This window comes from Podarcis cretensis (genome assembly GCF_951804945.1).
Source record: "Podarcis cretensis genome assembly, chromosome: 5".
In the NCBI taxonomy this organism is placed as follows: domain Eukaryota; kingdom Metazoa; phylum Chordata; class Lepidosauria; order Squamata; family Lacertidae; genus Podarcis; species Podarcis cretensis.
The window spans coordinates 95,366,965-95,390,802 of NC_137174.1; the positions used below are offsets into that span (position 1 = coordinate 95,366,965).

The 23,838-nt window shown below is 46.7% G+C and overlaps 1 protein-coding gene across 20 annotated transcripts in view; it reads right to left on the reverse strand.

Annotated features, from left to right (window-relative positions):
* The window catches only part of EIF4G1 (eukaryotic translation initiation factor 4 gamma 1), a 79,528-nt gene that overhangs the window by 34,795 nt on the left and 20,895 nt on the right, over window positions 1-23,838 (reverse strand). For 13 of the 20 annotated variants that reach the window (XM_079977573.1, XM_079977554.1, XM_079977555.1 and 10 more), the window contains 4 exons: window positions 18,279-18,299; window positions 16,821-16,994; window positions 13,814-13,913; window positions 5,608-5,708 (listed from right to left, as the gene is read on the reverse strand). In XM_079977573.1, the coding sequence (XP_079833699.1) occupies window positions 5,608-5,708; window positions 13,814-13,913; window positions 16,821-16,994; window positions 18,279-18,299 (396 nt within the window). The remainder of the gene's footprint in view (window positions 1-5,607; window positions 5,709-13,813; window positions 13,914-16,820; window positions 16,995-18,278; window positions 18,300-23,838) is intronic. The other 7 variants (XM_079977562.1, XM_079977561.1, XM_079977560.1 and 4 more) reach the window with 2 other exon arrangements.

Consider the following 23,838-nt stretch of genomic DNA (forward strand, 5'->3'; position numbering starts at 1 on the left):
GACATTCCATAACCCAGGTTTACAGTGCCATTCGGCAATTAGCTTATACATCTGAGTTTCTAATGCTGCCTTCACCTTTCCTGCTTGCTTCTGCTCCACTCCTGGAAATTAAATTGCGGTCTTCTTGGGGCAGGGACCAGCTTGTTTAATTCACTGTGTAGAGTTCGGCAGCAGCATTGATGACGCCTTGCAAATGATAATGGCACTTTGCCACAAGAGTAATGCACAGTTCCCCACAAAGCAAGCGGTTACGTGCAGTGAATTATCTCCCTCTGGTAGAACGGAACATCCGGGAGTACAGGGGAGGGACTTTGGCCTACTAAGGACAGACTGTCCATTTGCCCTGGACAACACAGGATCCCGTTTCCCCTGCAGCCTGTGCCATGGCGATATTTTCCCAACTTGCAACAACAGAGAGCTCCAGGAAGTTAACACATAAAACAGTAATTAAAAAAACACACACAACCAAGTTGGATTCTGAATGAGCGCACACTCTTGGCTGCAGCATCAATGTGCCAAATTCACACCAGGGCATGGCACTCCAGATGACTCAACATGAATGAGGCACTTCAGACACCCTTTCAATGCTCGCAGAGGAGCTGACGAAAGATTAAATGGGCCGGTTTTTCTCCTGCTCCTTCAACAGATGGCTGCAACCCAGACTCTGTCCGTAAAGAGACCCTAACAGTAATGCACCCAGCATTTATAAGGGGTCAGCTGAGGTGAGGTGGGAGGAGACAAGAGATATTTCGGGGCAAAATATCTAAATTTCACATATATATGCAGCGTCTGAATTGGCAGCAACTGACCAACAAAGAGACACTTGGTTTGTGGTGGTTAGCTGACCCAGTGTGTGGCAACTTGTGAAAAATGCATTGACAGGGATCATAAACAAAGGAAAGGAAAATAAATCTGCTGATATTATAATGTCGTTCTACCAACCTACAGCACAGCCACACTTTGAATACTGTGTACAGTTCTCGTCACATTGCTTCAAAAAGGTGAGCTGGGAAAGGTTTGGGAAAGAGCAACCAAACACACGCCCCTACAAGGAAAGCTTACAACATTTGGGTTTTGGTTTGTTTTGGGTTTTTTGGTTTAGAGAAAAGCTGAGTAAGGTAAGGGCATAAAATACTAGAACTTGGGGGCATCCAATGAATCTGAATGTTGGAAGATTTGTGACAAGACGAAATAAAGTACTTTCCCCTGCAACACATAGTTAACCTTCGGAATTCACTGCTGCAGGAGGCAGCAATGGCCACAAAGTTGGACAACTCCCATAATTCCTAGTTAGCAGGACCAGTGCTTAGGGATTGTGGGAGCTGTAGTCCAACAACAGCTGGGGATCCAAGTTTGAGAAACGTTGCAATAGAGTCACAGTGACCTATGCCAGGCACATTGATGCTATACCAAGCTCACACCAATCAAATTTGCTTACTCAAAAATAAAAAATTTCGCTTGTTATTTTGCTTGTTATTTGTTAAGTGGCATTTGTATGCTGCCCCACAACTGTTGGGGTGGGAATGGCAGGATCTATCAGAGGAGAAGATTATCAGTAGAAAATTACTTTTCCAATTGCCAGCTGGTTACGCCAACCTCTGCCTCCATTTTGTTACTGGCTCTGCTCTTGCACCACCATTATCTGACTGGCGGGTCTCACAGACCCTCCTAGTGTTCCTATTTTCCAGGGACATTTCCAGATTTACAGAAGCCGTCGCAGTTTCTGATTTGATCCCAGAATGTCCTGCTTTTCCTTAGGATGTCCCGATTTTCATCATAGAAATGTTGGAGGGTATGGTCTCAGTTACTTTATGACCCTCTCAACTGAGCAATGACCCTCCCAAACATCAGGAATGGTACAAATTGTGGTCCAGCTGCTTCTTGAAGGTCTCAGGCTCCCACATCCATGTTCTGGAGGAGATTTATACATAACACTGCTTGTAAATGCTTCTCAGCAGCCAGCTAAGATGGTCTTTGACTCTACACATATGTATACACTGAAAGGCAGGGATGACATGGGGAGAGAGGGACCCACCCTGTTGCCACCTTCACTGATGTGTGCAAAACGGCTGCCAAAGCCCGTAAAAAGGGGCTTCATGCCTACATCACACAGCCTCAGAAGTGAAGTTCGCATTCACATCCCCATAAACACAACCATCATCAGCCGATGGAAGAAAAGCCGACTCAGTCAACACAACGCACACAGGCCGCGACAACCAATCGCCTACACGGGCGTAACTCATTGCACGCAAATGCTACTATTTTAAGTGTCTAGCATAACACTCTGCTCTAACAACCCCTCCCTTAGTAGCTATAAACAGCTCAGGGGCTTGCTGGACACCCTGCCTGACTAGGATTCACAAGACAGTTACAATGACTAGCAAAATGGGGGGGGGGTGGAACATTTTCAGAAGATCCCCGCATTTCACACTTCCCCAAAACTTTTACAGGAGGAAAAGCCCAGGTGGGTCTATGGCCTGTGCGCCTCCGACAAGACATCTTTCTCTCCCCCCAGGAACATGGAATGCATCTCTTGAAACAGGACGAGCCACATGTAGTTACATGCACAAGGTCCGTGCCTCTAGGTCTACCTGTTATGTTCTGTGCAATGTGCGATGGAGAAGGAAGGCAAGGTGTCCACCGAGAACAAGCAAGCTCCAATCCCATCCATATGATGCTACAATAATTTATATTATTATTTATAACCCTCCCATCTGGCTGGGTTGCCCCAGTCATTCTGGGAGGCTTCCAACACATATAAAAGCATAATAAAATATCAAGTATTAATGCTAGTGCTGCCTTCACCTACCTGGTGCCCTCTAGATATTTTGAGACTCCAATTCCCATCAGCCTCAGCATCACACATCCATGCTGTTTGGAGCTGATGGGAATTGTAGTACAAAACATCTAGAGAGCACCAGGTGGGTCTACTAGTGACACGGATGTGGCTCCTGCATGGCTGACAGCCCCTGTCAGTGATGCATCTTTTTATTTATAGCTGCTGCAATTTTTCACCCTGCTATTATGGCTCCAGAGAGGCAGCTTGAAATAAACCAAACTTCAAAAACGTGATGAAAGTGCATCATCATATTGCCACCAAACTACCTAAAGCAATAGCATTAGATGGGCAGGACTACGGTAAGCTCAAAAGTTTTCGATTAAAAGGAAAAAGAGAAAGAGAAACTGTCATGCCACGTCCCAACACACCTGCCAGAAGAAAATCCCCTTTGACATCCTCCTAAACAGAGAAAGTAAGAATTTACTTGTGAGGTTGGTCTAGGGACTGAGTTCTGTGCTGAGGGTGTCACTACAGAGAAGGCCCCACCCCTCGTCCCAATCACCTTGGCTTGGCATAAAGAAGATATCCAGAAGCACAGGGAGAAGGGACGAGACGCTTGCAAAAGCTACTATTAAGCCAGCATCTTCCTTTGGAGAAAGGAAATCTTCTCACCCGATTCTTCTCCAGAGACATTAACTGGCACAGGGTGGAAATGGACCGTGTAGAAGCATACCACACAAGTAATGGAGGATAACCAGCCCAGGGTGCGTGCAGCCACACCTAGCCACAGCCTCAGCCTGTGCACAGCTCCAGCCTGCTCTCCCCTGCCATTTCTCAACGTTGTGCCGAGCTGCATTCCGGACTCCTGATCCCTGCTGAACTCTGACCCAGATTGCCACATGCCCCTCGGCCGGAAATTACACAAGAGCATGCGGAGGTGGGCCCTGCTCCCCTGCCCTGCCAAATCCACACACACAAAATCCATTGAGGAAAGGTGAGCAGCTACACTTTTCCATCGGGCTTCACAGAGATTCTGGAGGTCTTTTGCACCCAACTGGGAGTGTAGCTGTCTATTTCCTATGGTGCCGTGAGTTTTGCAAAAGTAATTCAGCGGCAGGGGACAGGCGAAGCGAGCTCTCCACACGAAGGCAACTTCAGATAACTGGACAAAAACTCAGCAATGGGTGTGTGTGGACGGTTAGATAGACTTCTAAAACATAATAGATTTCAAAATGCCAGCCATGACTCCAGCTAGGGAGGGAGACAGTTACCAAGAGAAAGTCAACCAGGAATTAAATTTGTTCCCTGGCTGAGACAGGAAACCTCTTGCCAGTGCCAGGGCTAAACCTAGAGAATAGAGGAAACCATAAAATGGCTCCAAGTAGATGTCCTTACCACTTAAACAACCAAGGCCAACTACCGCACCCTTCTAGAAGAAGGATTTTCTTGGCAGAGGGAATGGCTTCCTGATAGGCTCATATCAAATGCTGCCACAGACCCTGTCAGTTTACTGAGCCATATAAATAGGGATCGCCTATCCTGATTGGGACGCGGGTGGCGAAGTGGGTGCCTAGGACTTGCCCATCAGAAGGTCGGCGGTTCAAATCCCCACGACGGGGTGAGCTCATGTTGCTCGGTCCCTGCTCCAGCCAACCTAGCAGTTCGAAAGCACGTCAAAGTGCAAGTAGATAAATAGGTACCGCTCCAGTGGGAAGGTAAACGGCGTTTCTGTGCACTGCTCTGGTTCGCCAGAAGCGGCTTAGTCATGGTGGCCACATGACCCGGAAGCTGTACGCCGGCTCCCTTGGCCAATAAAGCGAGATGAGCGCCACAACCTCAGAGTCGTTCACAACTGGACCTAATGGTCAGGGGTCCCTTTACCTTTACCTTTTTATCCTGATTGGCAGTGGCTCTCCAAATCTCAGGTCAAAACCTGCTAGCTGAAATCTTTTCAGCTGGATTTGCCAGGATGCTGTAACCACATGCTATTCTACTGAGCTACAGTTCTTTTCTGGCACCTGAACTCCAGCATTCTCCTTTTAGAAGATCCAACTGGCCCTCATAATCTCAGTAATCAGGCTGGGCAATATATCGATATATTGTCCCAAACCGGTTTTAAGTCCATATCATGATATCAGTACCAGAATTCTTCACTTGGCAATATATTGGGAATCACAATATGTGTGTGTGCATGCACCATGCAAAAATCACAATGCGGGGAAAACCACGAAGCCAGCCAATGCCTCTACACAGCTTCATCCTTATTTCAGACATTGTGGTATGTCAGTATATTGTGATGTTTAGCTGGTAATGTATCACAGTGTTGAAAACCAGGTATCACCCAGACCTACTCAGTAATACTACAGGCTGTGTGTGTTTTCTGTTTAACTGCGGTAACATATCGATTTTGCAGAAGCTGCTCAACTCTCTTATCTTGAAGCTGAAGGCCACAAGTCCCTGAGCCCCAACTTGAGCCCAAGTCTCATTGACCTTAATGGAGCTTACTTCTAAATAAACCTATGCAAGATCCCAGTGCCTGGCACATATACTTGTGCTCACCTTTACTTTGAGCCACTTCCCTTGGAACATAAACACACAGACACGGGCTAAGTCTATAATTTGCACTTTAGATGCCAGCATCAAATTCCTAGGTTCCAGGAGAACCACAATGCCTGGGATTCTCTTTCAACAGCCTCAAACCCAAGACTAGGTAGAATTAGAGGGAGGGCGATATGAGAGGCATCAACCACCCAACAAAATGCAGTCTCTGTACAACATAAACTTTTAACTCATGCCCAGCGGCCACCTCCCCGCAACTCCCATCTTACCGTCTTGCGTTCTCGCTTTGGCGGGATCGGTGGCTGCTGATTCATGATGACCTGAGCAGCAGGGAACTGCTGCACACTCTGGGCAGGGTAATATGCACCAGCTGGAGAGGGGAGGAAAGGAGGAAAGTTAAGGAACTGCTGTCTCAGAATTGCAAGGGGCAAATCATGCATCTGCAGGTGTAGTTCCTGAGCTCATCTCACAAGCTTAAAGGAATGAACCGCAGGGCAGAGCCATCAGGTGATGTTGCCAAGCACCTTTTTCAGTGGGGGAAATAATCCCCCGACTAGTGCTGGGGCAAGTCACTGCTCAGCTCCCCCTCCACACACGTACGAACAAGAAGAGAGAGAATGAATATCCCAGGAGGAACTCCCCAAAGAGGCAGGAGTCTCAAGGGTGGCACGTTCGCCTCTAGACCTGGTCAGGAATGTCAAATCCGGACCAACTTGTTCAGCAAGCGACACCTCAGCATTCTTTCTCCATGATCCTGAGCGTCCCTAAGCCACCCCACTTCCCCACCTGGGGCAACCCCTTGCTTTGAGGCTGCCCCATCTTAAATTAAGGCATGCTGAAGAGCTACTGCTGTAACTAGTTAAATCTGTGGCCTTGTTTGCCTGGTTGCATGGAGCAAGGAGGGGAGGAATGAAAGTATGGCTGTGGTCTAGAACTGCGTGTCCCCAGAATTCCCTGGGCCACCTCCTCAGCTCTTCTCCAAACTTCCTTCCAAACCAACTCTCTCTGTAAGCAGCAAACAAGAGAGATAGGAAGACTGTACAGAAGCAGGGACTGGCTCTAGGCATCTCCTCCCCCAGCCACCTTCCCAAGCTTCGTGGCCTTATCTTCTGCCCAGCATGCATGGCACCCACCTAGTCTCTCCATTGGGCAGACTATTTTGAATCCAAGACTCTGGGAGACAAAACTTAAGAGAGTCTAGGGGAGGGCAAAGAGTTCTAGAAATGAGTGGAGAAGCAATCGTGTTGAGAATTACAGGTTCCACAGAAGGGATGTGGAACCTGTGACCTCTGCTGGTGCTCTTGAACTACACTTCCCATCATCCCCAGCCTCTGGCCCTGCTGGCTCTGAACATCTGGGAGGCACTGGGTTTGCCATTCCTGCCCTAGAGCAAACTCAAAAGGAGAAAAGTTGCCATAAAAACTCACCGACACATTTTAAAACATCAATACGTAGAAAACATGAAAAACCGGAGCAAACAAATAGCAGAACTACTAAAGGGTGCACCATATAGCCAACTTCAGACAGATTCACCTCCTACAGCTTATGGCAAAAAAATCCGTAAGTTATTAAGCACCATACGAAGATATACTTTCTTACTGGCCGCCCAAAATCTGCCAGACAGACATCTTCCTGGCAGAATGAGATATTTCAACTGTGGGCCACCCAATCCCAATGGACATTTGCAGCAAAGCCTTGAGAGGAACTATCAAGGGATTTCCGAGGTTGCTCTCCCAAACATCTCACCTGCTGATGCGAAGTGAGGAAAGCAATGGAAAAGCTTCGCCTAGTTGACCTCTGGGGCTGAGCAGACAGAAAGCCCCAAGATAAATGTGATGCTAAGGTGTAATGATGGACAGAGTGCCTTTGGCAGGGGAGACAACCATGAAACTGGACTATGCCTTGACCAGAGCTTGGGCAAAATGATGGGAGGACAGCCTTTAACGATTGTGGTAAAACAGAGCCCATGGAGAAGAGAAGGGGAAAATAAAACAGGGACAGGGATTCTTGTCATGTTTCCCACACTTCCTTAGGCATTGAGCACCCTTACAGCTGTGTGCAATCCAGGCAATCTGGGTTGGGAGGAACCTAGACTCCAGATGGCATAGCTACCAGACACTGCTAGTGTTTACCTCCTGGCTGTCCTGCACATCCAAGGGGTTACCAACTTGATTAATATTAACAGAACAAAACGTTCCGATTTACAACTGTGCTACAAGGGAAACTTCAAAAGCAGTTTAATTGCTGTGGTTTCCTCAAACAGAACCGAAGCAACGGAGCACAGCATGGGGGAGGGCTGAGTGATATATCAATATAGTGTCCAAAACCATTTTCAAGCCCATACCACGATACTGGTTTCATAATTTTTGACCTCACAATATACTGTGAATCATGATGTATGTGTGTGTGAGTGCGCATGCATGTGTGCTATGCAAAAATCACAATGTGGAAAAAATTGTGAAGCTAGCCAATGCCTTTACATAGCTCCATCCTTATTTCAGACATTGTAATATACAGTCATACCTTGGGTTGAATACGCTTCATGTTGAGCGTGTTCAAGTTGTGCTCCGCGGCAACCCGGAAGTAACAGGGTGCGTTACTTCCGGGTTTTGCCGCTCGCGCATGTGCAGACACTCAAAATGACGTCACGTGCATGCACAGAAGCGGCGAAAAGCAACGCGCGCATGCGCAGACGTGCCATCACTAGTTGCGTTTGCTTGGATGCGAGCGGGGCTCCGGAACGGATCCCGTTCGCATCCCGAGGTACCACTGTATCAGTATATCACAATGTTTGACTGGTGATATATCATGAAGGTGGAAACCAGATATTTCCCAGCCCTAGTGTGGAGGACCTTTGCCCCCCCCCCCGATGTTCTTCAACTACAACTCCCATCATTTCTGACAACTGGCCATGCTTGCTAAGATGAGCAGTAGTTCTGCAACATCTGGTTCCCCACACCTTCAGGCAACCGTGGTTCAGTCCTTCCAACAACCAGGTCAAGGTGAATCAGGTATCATAAGGAACAATATTGAGGGTGGGAGCAAGAAACCCTTGAGGTGTGATGCATATCGTCAGAGCTAAGGTAGCCTGGACCAGTGGAGGCACAAAGGAAGGCATTCAAAGGATTTCTAAAGGGTGGGAGAAATTCAAAGCAAAAATGATCACGAGCTACAGAGGAAGTGTCTTTCCAGACCTCCTGTGGGACTCTCTCTCCATAGTCAAGGTGTTTCCTCCCCGAATGCCCGAAGTTCCACAGGTGCGCCTAAGCACCAACCCCGCAGCCTGCGCATTGCCTGCATGTGCTAGACCATAGAGAGGAGCTGCTGCACTGACTAGTCTAGCCTGTTCTGAGCACATGGAAGCAGCTCGCTGCCTGTGCTGAGTCATCTGGCCTAATAAACTTTATGGGTGGGGAGTGCAGTGCGGCACTTTCACAAGCTGACAGTCACCCCTGAAGCAAACAGCCGCAGAAGCACGCAGCAAGCCGGCCGTGGCATGAGGCTGCCCAAGCAGGCAGCGATCCTGGAAAGGGAAGCTGCCAGTGCCTGTGGGAGACGGGCAGTAGGGGAGAGGACCATCAAGCTCACCTCCTCCAATCACCGCAGGCTTGCAAGAGGAGAAACTGCGCACTGATCAACTGCTTCCTGCTACTCCAGGTCTCAAGGCACAGGAGTCAGATTGGGGTCCTGAACACACAAGCTTCTCTCCTAGAGGCCCCAACTCTGCACGGAAGGGATGGGATAGGAGCAGGCAGCATATCAGGCTCAGCACACCCGCTGCAACTCAGCCCTCAGAAGAAGCTGAATGCACCTACCTTTCGGGAAAGGGTGTGGGCAGGGGGGGGGGGTTTGCAACCTCTGCAGCACTGAAAGAACTATGACATGCAGGACTGGGATGGGATGGAGGCCTCAGCTCACATTTCTGAGTCTGCAGGAGCAGCCTGGGACAGGTCCAGGCTAAATATAGCAATAGTGCTCAGTGATCATGTGAGCCCCATGTGGGGAAGGGAAGGAGGGAGGGAAGGAGGGAGGAAGAGGAGGACCAAACACTCAAGGCAACTTGACAGAAGAGCTTTGGGGAAATATTAAATCCTGGGGTGGTGAGGAGAGTGTGTGTACTCCAACAGCAGCAAATCTGTGCAAGGCAGAGCTGAGAATGTGTTGTCTCCCCCTGCTGCGCATGCGCAAACCCACCCACCATTGTGGCTTGGAAACGTAAGACTAAAAGCCACTTCAGGGGTGACTGGGTCAGGGGCTGCTATCAAACCCGCAGCTCTCTTACTGTGCTACCGCAGCAATCCAAAGCCAGGCTGAGGCTAAAGTCTGCACAGCCACTGGCAGGGCAGTTAAAGATTAAACTGACCCAACCAGAAAGAAGAGGAGAGGGGCCCCTAGAGATGAGACGAGACGGATCCTGCACCCAACCTGCCCAAGCACACAGGGGGCATGATCCAACACTCTAGTGCCGAGTCACTCTTGGAACTGTATTTTCGCGGGCTAAATTATTTCAAAACAAATAGAAGTATTGAGACCAAACGGGAGTTGAAGAGAACAAGTGTGCACAGTTCTCAGTCACTCTGAGGGAATGTCATGCAAGATTGCTTCCCATGCCCTCTTGCCAGGGCAACCACGGCCTCAGTTTGCCATCAGAACTATTGTTTCGCAGCTCAGGATCACTTCCAACAGGAGTCTGGCTTCAAAAATGTCCCATTCCTGTGCCATTTAGGGGTAGCAAGACAAGAGACGAATGTGTGAACCTCCCAGGCTTACGCCATGAACGGGGACACATGCAGCCATCCAGATATTTTCTGGACTCCCAACTCCCATCATCCCTGATCGTTGGCCATGCTGACTGGGGCTGATGGGAGTTGGAGTCCAACAACACCTGGAAGGCCACAAGGTCCCCATCCCTGCCTTATATCCTTTGACAATAACTAACAACGGCCATCGGTCCAGAATCAGCAGAGGAAATCTAGACCAAACCATTTGGGTGGGTGGGTGCCTAAGGACTTTAAGTATCCCTAAGGCAATAGTGGGATTGGAAAGAAAATCTACACCAACAAAGCTGGCAAGGGGGAAATTGACCTGGGAGCTTGGCTCTGGATTTTTCAATTCTTCTGCCATTCCACTGCATGTTTTCTTTTATTTATTTGAATGTGCAGCTCAGGACTGGCATAACACTTCCTTCCTGTTAGGCTTCACCTTTACATCTCGCTCCAAATATATTTCCTTACCTGCTCACTATAACTCTCCCAATAATCTCTGCTTTGCAATTAACCAAACACCTCCCTGAGTTTCTAGACCAGAGATGGAGAAACTGAGAGCATCCACACAGGTGTTGCTGGTCTACAGTTGCCATCCTACATGGCAGCTGAGCCATCTTGTGAGCAGATGGGTGGTGGAACATTTTTAAGGCCACCCCTGTTCTTAACAGTACCACCAGGAGGCCTCTCAGAGAAGTCCCATGTGGTGGGGTTTCTTATTCTCACATTGCTACCCATTTCTCTGGCCTAGTTCTTGCTGTGGTAGCTAACCTGGGTAGCAGCTGTACATTTTTAGACTGCAGGTGAAGGTTCCCATGATTTAACAATCATCCATACAATGAAATCTCCCACCAGCCCCAAAAATGCATGCAACATCTTGTAAGAACAAACATCTGATCACCTGAGCCCACACATGCAGTCTGAAGTGACGCAGCCCAGACACAGGCTTGCCACCCCAGCAAGAGCTAAGGCTCTACTTCTCACACACACACACACACACACACACACACACACACACACACACACTGTTATCTTACTGTACTATGAAAAACTTTAATAAAAATCTTATTACTGGGACTGCATGCTCCCTTCCTTGAAGTGTGAGAATCAGCACATCTGGTAAAAAGCAAGAGGGCGAGAGGAAATTAAACTGGAAATCGATCAGTTTTAGACTAGGCCTCTTTCCAGCACATGCAACCCTCCCCCCCCCCCCCCCCCCGCTTATGTTTATCTTTATCAAACACGTCTTTATTTAATAAAATTTATACACTGCTTGATTGTAAAACAAAAGAAAAAAAAATCAAAAATCCCCCAAGCAATAAACAAGAAAATCAAGAAAAAAGGCAACTGCATTTTAGAACATACAGAATATGAAAACAAATTAAAACTGTCTCAACTTTCTAAGCACCTGAGTAGACTCGTCTAAACAAGGAGATTTTTAGCAGTCGCCAAAATGAGTAAAATCAAGTCACCTGCTCGATGTCAATGCTCGATGTCAAAGCGTAGCCGCTGCCACACTAAATGACTGAGCTCTTACAAATGTGGAATGGGTGTTCTGCGGCACCTGTAGTAGTGCCAATTCCGTGCGGCCTGCTCCTATAAACACCGCTTCAAAATCACAGTGGAAGATCATACATTTTTCAAACACGCTTCCAATACAAAGAGCTCCCTCTGTGTAGTGAGAACTAGCACATTAAAAAGTTTTTTTCTGGAGGGATGCATACCCCTAAACATTTTGTGAATCTTTGTACTTTTGTCCATTTACTGTATTTATTTTTCCCAATTTGAACTATAAAAATGGTGATTTTTCTTGAGTCAAAACAATGTTTTTAGGAAAAAAGCACTGCATAAACACACCTGCCCCACCCTGCACTCTTTCAAGTCCTGGTATCAGAGCCAGCATACAATGAATACCAGTTTCTGGGGGGCAACTGTGGAAGAGAGAGCCACTGCCTTCATACCAGCTGATAGGACTCCCAAGGTGCATCTGGCAAGCAGCTGTAGGTAAGAGGATGCTGGACTAGAAAGCCCTTTGCTCAGACCTTCTTGTGATCTTAAATGGTGCTGTCCAGAACTCCAACAGACCTGATCATCTCACAGTTAACTCTGCTTTATAGGGAAAGTGCTAAGAGTTTTCTGAACTTTTACATCAATTCACGTACATTATATCTCAGAGATCCTTACAATGGCTCTTTAACGTAGGCCACAATTCTTCCCCCTTGCCCTGTAAAAAGGCAGAGAGGCTGACAACAAAAAACAGCAGCTTGCCTCAGGCCATCGGCTATCTAGCTAGTTTATGGCTGAGACGACATCTGAACAGGGCAACTTGCTGTCTCATAGCTCAATCCCTTAATAACTATGCTGCAGTCTTTGCTTTCATACTAGCAAAGGTCTCTTTGACACACACACACACACAGGGAGGTTTTCATCTGCCCTCCCCAGAACCCTGTTCTTAAGGCCCTTAATTCTCATCCCCTACTGAAAGTGGAACAATGACACACCTATTTGCAACTGCATCTACTGTGTAATCTTGAGCCAATATACTCTCCTTCTACAGCGTCTCTCTTTGTCTAACCTTGCAACTAATTGGGATAGTGAGAACAGCCTACAATCGTGCGCAGCCTACAATCTTGTCAAAAATCATAGGCTCAACCTCCTGGAACAAAAATCTCTTGCACCACTCAGTTTGCTTGTTTGTTAGCTAGATTTCCAGAGCACAGCCACAGAAAGGGAATAGAGGCTAGCAGTCCAGGGGTAAGAATCCAACTACATGGGACTCCCCTTCTCTTCTGAAAACATCTTTTGCTCAGTGATTAGATACTCCTGCACTTCCATATTTTAGTCTGAAGCGGAGTGAGGGGCAGAGGAGAATCACTTGGAAAACACACACACACACATGCAAATCAACAATCAGAAAGAACAGAAGCAATTTTGAATCGGGCTGTAACTGAACTAGTTTTATAATAATTTTCCAATCAGAACACTGGGTTGCTATTCAGTGAATTTGCAAAACTAGAAAACTAGAATTTTGGGCCAAATGTTTAATAAATACTTTTTATTGAAGGTCCCTCCTAGATGCAGGACTTGAATTAGTTTCCTTGGTTCTGTGTTTTATTTAAGAGTTGGTCCCTAACCTGGGTAACAAACAGTGATGTAGAAGTAAATTCTTAACCACACTCAATTTGAGGCTTTCTGCAATCGAGACCCTCCTTTCATTTTGTAGTTTAAGATCCAAGTCAAACTAGACTTCTCTCCCTCCCACAACATCCTCTCTCCCCACGCCACCCCACCCCAGATTGTCTTGACTGTGCGTGACACAGAATGACTGCGGCAAAAGGAATTCTAACTTAATCAAGCAAGGAGAACATCAGTTGACTTCCACACTTTCACAGCAAGTAAAGCCACTGCTCAAGGCTAAACTGCAAAGGTGACTCGAGCCCAGAGAAATCTTGTACATAGATGGAACTTGCAGAACAGGATCAAGAGCAGAAACACACTGGATGCCATCAGCGCTCAGCCGGGCAAAGAAAAAGCTGCTCCCATCCTGCAATTTTGCGCACCACCAAAATCACAGGATCTTAAAACTGGAAGGGACCCCAATGGAACTGGAAGTTCAACCCCCTGCAAAGCTACAAACAGAACATGTAGTGATATATTCCCCCCCCCAACACACACACACACCACACAATGACAGTCATACCCGTCCCCTTACCATAGGTGCCAAATTCTGTGGGGCTGGCTCCAGGGTAAAAGCTGGGGGCACCTGGCTGAACAGGATACTGCTGAGTCGGAACAACGTATGTGGAGCGGCCCTGGGTCAGAAAGGAAAAGGAAGAAAAGGGTAGCAAGTAAGTGCCTGAGATTAAGCTTGAAGGAGGAAGACTTGACACAAATGGGGTAGGGGTTGCAGTAATGCCCCAGTAACGTGCACCAGATCAAGGAGTGGAACCGGCAGGCCATAAGCAAGGCCGCAATAAACACAGAGAACAAAAGACACCAGCAACCCCACTAAGGGGCTCGTGAACCTGGAGAGACCAAGCTGTGTCTTTCCAAAGCTTACATCCAACCTCCCTAGAGGTGGTGAAGGCATTTTCTAACTAAAGGGGGCGTTTCCAAATTCTGACTCTTTTGCATCTGCTTTAATGATTCACAAAGCACCTGCTCATTCATCCCTTATCCAGTACTACATAACTCTATGCCCCATCCTAGATAAGGGTTGACACAGAAGCCGCCTGATACCATTTGTCTACAGCCTTTCTGATCCTCCGCAGCTTCTCCCCATGAGCTTAAAAGCAGCCATAGACACACAGCTTTCATGTTCTCTCTATATTTTTATACTCTACATTTGACTTCCTTCAGATTGTTTTATTGATATTTTAATATTCTATAAACCACTTTTGAGATTTTTCTTGAAAATATAAAGCAGTATAGAAATGAAATGAAATAAATAATGCTGCATTTAATCTGTGTGCCGTGGCAGTGAGCTCCACCAGCCATGTCTGGGTACTATATTAAAAACTAGATCATTACCCCTCTCAACCCCCTGACTTTGGGGCAGCAGGAGGCTCACAGTGACAGAAAATCAAGAACCTGTGGTCTAGCATTGTGGAATCTGCTTTTGAATAAACGCTCAGATGGCACTGATGCTCTGGGTACCTTACCCTAGACATGAGACAAGGCAATCAGGGAGATTCCTTCCCACTTTTATGATGGATGCTGGCATAAAGCGAGGCTGGAAGGTATCCAGTAGCTGGATACCCATCACCTGAAAGAATTACATGTGCAGCCTACTCACACACATATTCGACAACAACACCCCCAGATCAGTAGCCTCTCCACTCCAGCATCTGGGGTGAAAATGTGCGAGTGGAAGGATCCATGGCCTTTTAAAACGTAGAGGGAGCAGGAGTTGTTTTCGTTTGTTCCTATGTTTTTTTGTGGTTTTATACTGTAAACCGTCCTGTGATCCCTGGACGAAGGGCGGCATAGAAATTAAATAAATAGTAGACACATAGCCCAGGAGAGCTTAGGGCTGCAAGTGGATCAGATCTCAAATTGATAAAAACAGTACGAGTGAAATAAATTGTCAACATCCTCTCTGTATACATTTTCACACAAGAATACACACCAGTTCAAAAGAAAACAGCAGCACGGTTTGTTTGTTTTATGGTGTGCCCAGGAGTTGCTGCAGGCATCACCAATGAGAGACACCCCCCCGCCTTCCTGTACAAGTTAATGCTTTCTGAAAAACAAGGCTTGCCCTTTGCAGCTTTTGAAAAGACTTGTATTAAAACCAACCAGTACATCAGTAAGACTTGATTTAAATCATTTTTTTACAAAAAGACTCATTCTTACTGGTATAATCTTAATATTTACAACCAGATGAAGGTTTCATTTTTGGAATAATAAAATTTCAGGGTAGTTTTTACAGTTATATCAAAAATTACTGATTTGGTTTTACTATTAGAAATACATAGATAATTATGGAAATTGTGAGGTTTAGTAAGTTAACTATTTATATTTGGACAACTTTTCTACTGTACTTTATTGGAAGGAGAAAAATAATCATTTCATTAATAACCATTTAAACAATTTATTTAACTCAAACAATAACATTATAGCATATGTATCCATGTTTGTTAACTGATGTGGTTAAACAATCTTTTTTTAAAAAAAACTTAGACTGAGTTTTAGCACACATGAAAAACTTAAAACAAATCCTTATTTCCTGATTAACAGCCTTTGGACTATAACGTAACTTAAATAGAAAACTATCTTTAGAAAGATTTTTCCTCCAAAAGCATTTTATTTTGAAAATTCGATTTAAATTTTAAAAAGCCAATTTTTTAAAAATCCATTTTTTTAATCATTGATTTTTATCCACCCTGAAACCAACATTACATTTTAGATCCGCTACCTAACAAAATCAGGGGTCACTTTTTTGTTTTTTGAGTTGATCAAAATGGTTTAAACTGATTAAACTTCGCAGCCCATACAGACTTCATAGGTGCATCAAACTGGCCTGAAAGCGTGCACACACACAAAAATGTTCTCAGTGGTCATCCCTCAGTTCTGGGTGACTCACCCAAGCCCAGCCTTTCATGGTTTCCTGAAATGGTGCAAGATGATATTTATTCAAACTCATTTGGGGTGAACGAGGAGGGAGAGGGCTGCATAATTAGCAGGTTACCCACCCCAAGCCCTTGGGATAGTGTGGGTTACACGTCCCATGAAGTAAACAGTTCACACGCAGGGTTGCAAGAGCAGTTTCGCTACCTCTTAAGCTCCTACCGCTCAATAAGCGGGACATGGATCACATCAGACATGCCAAATCTCTGCAACTGCCCCCTCTCATCAGGACTGTGGACATTTCCCTGCTGCTCCCAGAGCTTGCCGGAGCCCTGTTTCTGACCAGCACATCTGCCAGGAATGTGTGCACATGCATAAGCGGGGTTACCATTAATCTTATTTTACGAAACAAGACAGCAGTGCCCATAAATAACCACAGGAAACGTTGGAGGCAGGAGGAGAGTGCTGGGGGTTAACAGGTACGCAGTCAAGGTGAGGGCGCCAGGAGCGAGGGTCCGAAGCCTGACCCACAACTCTTATCAAGAGGCCCGAGGAAAAACAAGCCAGCAGCAGGCTCCCGGAGACAAGGCTCGCTTGGGAAAGTGCAAAAAGCTCTCCAGGTCTGCCCTCAGCCCCGTTCTAGCCCTCACCTGCTGTCCAGGGATGTAGTAGCCTTGCGAAGCAGGGTAGGAGATCTGTGAGGGGATCATCATCACCTGGGAAGCAGCTGGATAAACATGAGTGGGTGGGCCAGGCCGAGCCGACGTATTACTCTGCACCCGGGAAGCACTTGTCGGAGGCTGGGCCCTGTTCTGGTAGAAATGCTTCAAGAAAGAGAGAGAGGGAGAGAGAAGAGAGAGGGGCATGCTTGGTTAGCAAGGCCTGGCCTGAGGAAACCCCAAAGACACAGCTGCCAGTCCTGTGTCCACCTCCCAAAGACACTGGCTGTGGCTATGTGGAGAAGGTGGCACACAAGAATCTGCCTGTACCCATAAAAGCATGGCACAGGGACTGCCAATTCCAAACATGGATTCTCTGGAAACCAAGCTTTTGTTTTTATTTTGAAGAAGGAAAGCAAGTTTCGGGACTTGGAAGGCTGCAAAGAAATACAAATGGCCAATTTCCACATTCCTTGCTCTGGTCTTCCAGATGGAAGGTTACAGGGTATCTATAATAAGATGGCAGAGACCATAATCCTCCAGTGGCCCTAGGCAGCAACCTAGTTTACCTGAAGGACCACTGTGAGAAACAGGAGAATGGTGGTGGGTTGGCACTTCCACCTCTTATGAGTGGCCCACAACTTTGTCAACAAATATAGCTGAAGGGGCAGAGAAAATGGTTCAACTTAGCCTGGGGTCTCCTGTTGCAGACCTTCAATGCTATACTGTTCTATGTGTGTAGGTCCTCCTTAATCAAATAAGCATAACCAAAACTCAACAAAACAAACTCAATACAAGATGTGCAGAGAAGATACATGATGCAAATTACCTTGACTACAAATGGGTCAAGTTTCTTCAAAACTCAAGATGAAATGATAGTTGACTACATCCAACAGGAACTGGCAACACTAGGCAATTTCAGGCCTGGGTTGCCTCTCCTGAATTTCACAGAACTAACACATGAAGCTCATCTGCAGCCAACCGGGGGTTTCTAGAGGTGCTACGGCATATGCATACAAGTCCCAGGATGCAATGCAACATCACATGGGCAAGGCAAGATAGCGGGGGAATAGAAGACAAGAGCAGTGAATTCTACAACCCACAGAGCAAATATTTTTAAAGAAATTAAACAAGAGCAAGAGGATGCTCCAGAGGCAGCCAGATCAGTACGGAACATCTCCACCCCTTGCCAGGATGCAAAGGAAGCCCATTATGGATCACGCCGATTCACGTGACTCTCTTTCTCAGCCCTCTGCACAATGAAAGTGGTACTCTAGCCAAGGAGTTGTGCTTCTCCCCATCCCCACAAAGACTGACCCTATATACTGATTTTTGTTTTAGTTGCGCACTGAGCTACGGATTGGAGACTAGAGTGGGCTCTAAGTGACTTGCACCAATGCTCGGACCCTCCCGCTCCCAACCAGAGTAGGGTTATAGAAAAGGCATTACCTGAAGAGACCTGAATCCTCCCTGTTAGCAAGCACGCACGCGCACACACGCACACATGGAGAAAAGGGAGAGAGAAGAGAGACACACAGAGAAAGAGACAGGAGTTACCTACAGCCAGACAAGTTACCAGGCTCAGGGGAACAGCTGAATGCTGAGCAGGAAAGCAACAGCAGCGCCATGAGAAGGAAACTGGAATGGGGGGGGGGGAGGAGGAGGAGGAGGAGGAGGAGGAGGAGGAGGAGGCGGCTCAAGGAAGAAAAGGGAAATAGGCTGGGATGCATGACCAGAGGCAAGAAAATGCCATCCTGGGGAACAACTCTGCTTGCAAAGTCCTTACAGCACTTTCCACCAATGGTTCAATGAAACTCTGGACCTGACTGCAGAAAAGTGTGTGTGTATGTTTTGGGGAGGGTGTTGTTTGTCAAGCAGCTGGGCAGGCCAGAATGTGCAGCTGTACCGCGTTCAGATCAGCTCATGAGTCACAAATGGTGCCGGCCTCCTTTACACTGACTGCCATGCTCTGCATTTAACTTGCAAGTGGTCCAGCCCTCACTTGCAAAGCTTTCTCCATCTCTGCATTCTGACTCGTCTTCCTTCCCCTTGCCTCTTTCCCACTGGCTGCCAAGCTCATCTATATAATCTGCCTCCTTCTCACACTCACGTCCTAGCATCTCCTGCTCTGGCCTTTGGGCAGAGACTGTCACAGCACCCAAAACACTGTTGGCCCTGAGTAAGAACTCTGAACTAGGGATTCATCCGCAGCATCTCCCATACTAGAGGCAACAAATCCTGTAACCTAGAAAAGAAAATATTGCAGTTTTTGCTGTTCTTATTACGGTTTGTTTTCATTTTGGATTTTTAATGCTGTTAAATTGCCCTCTGGTGTTTGGGTGAAGGGCAGTGTGAATTCACTAATAATAACTATTTTATAATAATGTCTTTATTGGAGACACCGGGAAAGAGGAAGGGGGAAATGGCACATGTCACCAATGGCATCAGTTAATTGACTTGGAACACATCCTTGGGAACTTCAGTGTAAGATGGGCGCCCGACAGCACTCAAGAGTCATAGAAGTTGCTGAAAACATTAATCAAAAGTGTTCTTTACAAGTCCTACAAGAATATGCATCTGGGTGTAGCACCCCAGCACAGCGCTCTATGTGGGGCTTCCCTAGTGCTTGATCCAGAAGCTGCAGTTGGTGCAGAGTGCTGCAGCACAATTGTTGACAAGAATGAGGCCTTGTCAGCACGTAACAACTGTGTCCAGAAACCTGCACTGGCTGCCCATTTGCTACTGAGCCAAGTTCAAGGTGTTAGTATCAGCATATAAAGCCCGTAACAACTTGGGACCAATTTGTCTATGTGATCGGCTTACACCACATATCCACTCGATCGCTTCGATGGGCGGGATTGGCACTATTGCAAATGCCACATAATATCTGTTCCACATTTGTAAGAACTTGATTGTTTACTGCGATATTACCTATGTTTTGGAACTCACTGCCTATTGATACCTTTGCTGTACTCTTTTTGGCACCTGCTAAAAAACATTATTTAGACAAGCCTACACAGATGAGTTGGGCAATTTTCATCTGCTTTAGCATTTTAACATTTGCATGTTTTTAAGTATTGTACATTTCTCTTGATTTTTTAAAAATCTTTTTGTAGAACTGCTCTGAAAGGTTCATCTAATTTTTTGAACTTTCTATTTCTGCTGAACTGTGCAAATACGGTTTTCCTCTTTATGTGATCCAACACTGTTTGCTCTCATTGACTGGAATTTGCACAACACTGGAAAGTGATCTTTGCACCAGGAAAAAGTGATTGCTTAAGGAAGTGATGGGATTTGTTTATTTTGGTTAGGCCAGCAGATACAGTATGAAAACGTAAGGAGATGTTTGCAGTTCAACTGAGCATTATATAATGACAGCACTGCTGGAAATAGATGTATACAGATTTGAATGCAAGGTTCTTTTCTTTGTATATGATTCGATATTTGCACGAATACTTTCAATTTCGTAATGAATAAATGGGAATAAATGATGGCACCTTGTACGCCTCCTTCCAGCAACTGCTGCAGCCAAGCTGGTGCCAAACATTTTGCTCTGCTTTCCTTTGAACCACATCAGAGTCCAATAGAGGGGTCTTGTCATCTGGGCAGCCCAGGAACTCCATACACTCTGCCCAGGCTTCCACCCCAGGGAAGTCATTTTGGTGCTGCTAACACAGTGGTTTGACTTCACCCCATAGGTGCACTCCATTGTCTCTTGAGACAGACGGATGCCAACAAATGGGAAGGGGGGCAGAAAGAGGAGAAGCCAATAAAAGCCTTAACTGCTTTTACCTGAAGTGTCCCCATGACTAAAATGTAAGAACATAGGAAGAGCCTTATAGGGTCAGGCCACAGAGCCATCTAGTCCAGCATCCTGTTCCTACATTGGCCAACCAATGGGAAACCTGCAACCAGGTGGAATCGCACTATCCCTAAAATCTTTACCAGCAACTAGGATTCAGAGGCATATTACCTCCAACAGTGTAGGCAGAATGCAGCCAATGAGCCCAATAACCATTGGCAGTCTTATCCTCCATGAATGAGCAGGTTTTCCTTGCTGGAACCCATGCTCCATTTCTGAAGGAAAGAAACACCTTTCAGCTGCCGTGCTCCCTGCGTCATCATCATAACTTATTATTTATACCCTGCCCATCTGGCTGGGTTTCCCCAGCCACTTTGGGCGGCTTCCAACAGAATATTAAAATACAATAATCTATTAAACATTAAAAGCTTCCCTAAACAGGACTGCCATCAGATATATTCTAAAAGTCTGGTAGTTGTTTTTCTCTTTGACAACTGGTGGGAGGGCGTTCAAAAGGGCGGGTGCCACCACCGACAAGGCCCTCTGCCTGGTTCCCTATAATCTGGCTTCTCGCAGCGAGGGAACCGCCAGAAGGCCCTCGGCACTGGACCTCAGTGTCCAGGCAGAACAATGGGGTGAAGACGCTCTTTCAGGTATACTGGACCGAGGCCATTTAGGGCTTTAAAGGTCAGCACCAACACTTTGAATTGTCCTTGGAAACAAACTGGGAGCCAGTGCATAACACTATCTCAGTTTTCCAGCTTTCTAAGCTCTTGGGCAGGCCCTCAAAAGATGGGAAGATGGGCGAGGGGAAGCTTTGGGATCACAAAGGAGGCCATGTGTGGTTACGAAGGGCAAAGCCACCCTCAACCCCTTTCTAAGCACAGCCCAAATGAGCCATAACTGCAAATGTGTACTTGCATGCGCATGTGCACAGCCTTGAACCCAAAGCAGCTGGAGGCCTCAGTGGTTAGCAAAGTGGCTGTGCTGTGCAAATTGGAATAGGTAAAGAGGGGAATTCAAACCCCAAGGGACAAGGGGCAATGTAGCAGAAGAGGAGATCACAGATGGGAGTGGGCTACCAGTGACCCACCAGCACATCTCGCGGTGACAAGGAACCTCTCGCCGAGCTACTTCTCATGGGCTTCATTAGCAACAGCCAGATCCATAATGACGTCCCCAGAGGGCAGGGGGCAGACGTGAAGAATAGTAACAGCCCTGCTGCATCAAACCAAAGGCCAGTCTAACCTGCCCTCTAATTTCCCAAAGAGGTCAACCATTGGGAAGCCACAAGTAGAACATGAGCACGATAGCTCTTGATCCCTAGCAGCCGGTACTCAGGAGCAAAATGCCTCCGATACTGGAGCTGCTATGCAGACATCCAGACTTGCAGCCACTGAGAGCCTTGTTCTCCACGGATTTTGTCCAATCTGCTCTAAAGCCATCCAAGCATTGAGGACAAGGGTTATTCTAGATAGTCATCAACATGGATGTCAGGTGGAGCTGCTTCCCCCTGCATCATCAACTTGCCACCTTGGGGCAATCCTCTCTATGCACCCAGAAGGTGCTCTTTACTCTGCAGTTCCTTAAGATACTGGGCATGCAAACTGGAAAACTGCTAGAAGGTGTAATTTAACACAGTGAATCAGTTCTGAACTAAGGGAACCAGGATTGAGTTGATAAAGAGTAGCAATAATTCTTAACAGGTCATCTTCAGAAATTGAACTGTGGAACAGAAGTATTCCCAGCTAATATTTTTTTAAAAATCTCACTCACTCTGACAACAGTACTGTAATACAGGCCAATATCATCTTCTCTGATATTGACAGGTGGTGACTTCCTAAAGTCACACACAGAGATCATGGCAGAGGTGAGTCCTGAAGCCCAGATTTCCTCATTCCCAGCCCAGTATCTTTGCAAGAGACACAGTAGGCCAGTGTTTCTTGGGTCTCCTGCTGTTGTTGAACTACAACTCCAAGCATCCTTGACCACTGGTCCTGCTAGCTAGGAATGATGGGAGCCGTAGTCCAGCAGTTTGAGAAACACTGTAGTAGGGGATCTGAAGCGGCCCACAGATTCTCTACTGAAAAACCATACTCCATGTTTTGTCCACTGTGGGTGTGTATGACACCCACACAGCCAAGGGCTGACTCAAGGAGTCAGGAGTTCTGACTAGGCACTGGGACACCAGCTTCAAATGAGAATACAATCTGAGGTCCAGCAAGGTTAGCACAGGGGCAGCCAAGATACAAATCTCTTCGGTTAGCATTACAGGTGCTATTTGACCACAAGCGGATTGGGCTCTTCAGAGTGAACCAATGAGGAGGAACGAGACCAGACTCAAAATCCTAGGTGACACCTTTTAAAAACTCCTAACCAAGCATGTAGGGTTACAGGAAACAGTTCCTGAATGTGTAACTTCTGGGAATGAGTGAATCTATGGCTCTACATATTTTGCTGGACTAAAACTCCTATCACCCCCAATGAATGGGCCCTGATACGAGGGAACTACAACTATGTCTGGTGGTCCAGAGGTTCCCCACCCCTGGAATAAGACCTCCAACCTTTTTTGGGTCAGATCCCCTTAAAGTTAACAGTAACTGAAGCTTTTGATAGAATGTCTGGGGGGCAACACTATGAAGCCTCGTCATCTCTCCATGGCACCCCAAAGGGCAACTGGGGGGGGGGCGAGAAAGGAAAGCAAGCCGTTTTGAAATGGTCCTAAAACCAATCTCTGGGCACAGACAGGCAGCTTGTTCCACAGGAAGGGAAGGGGTGGCACAGAACAAGGAAGAAACGCAAGCAGAAGTAGCAGCAGGGAAGCAGCTGTCATGAGTCAGCATGTCATGCAAGTCACATGGGAAGGGGAGAGAGTCCTCTGCCTTGGACACTGCAGTCAAACAGACCCTAGCAGCCCGGTCACCCCTGGGATCAGCAGGCACAGCCGAGCACCTGAGATATAGATTTGCCTTCCCATGTTTCATTTTCCTATTTGACTTAATTCATTTCCTCTCTGTGTGCTTGAAAATGCTTCTCTTTAGGAATGCAATTCATCCAGCACTTCAGAACATCCGGAACATCTCACGTCTATTATCGTGTGATCACTGCAACACCCCTGTAAGGTGTGGCTGGTGTCATTATCCTCTTACTGGGGGCAGAGAGCTGAGGGCAAGTGAGTGCAGCTTGCCTTGGGCCACCTGACGACCT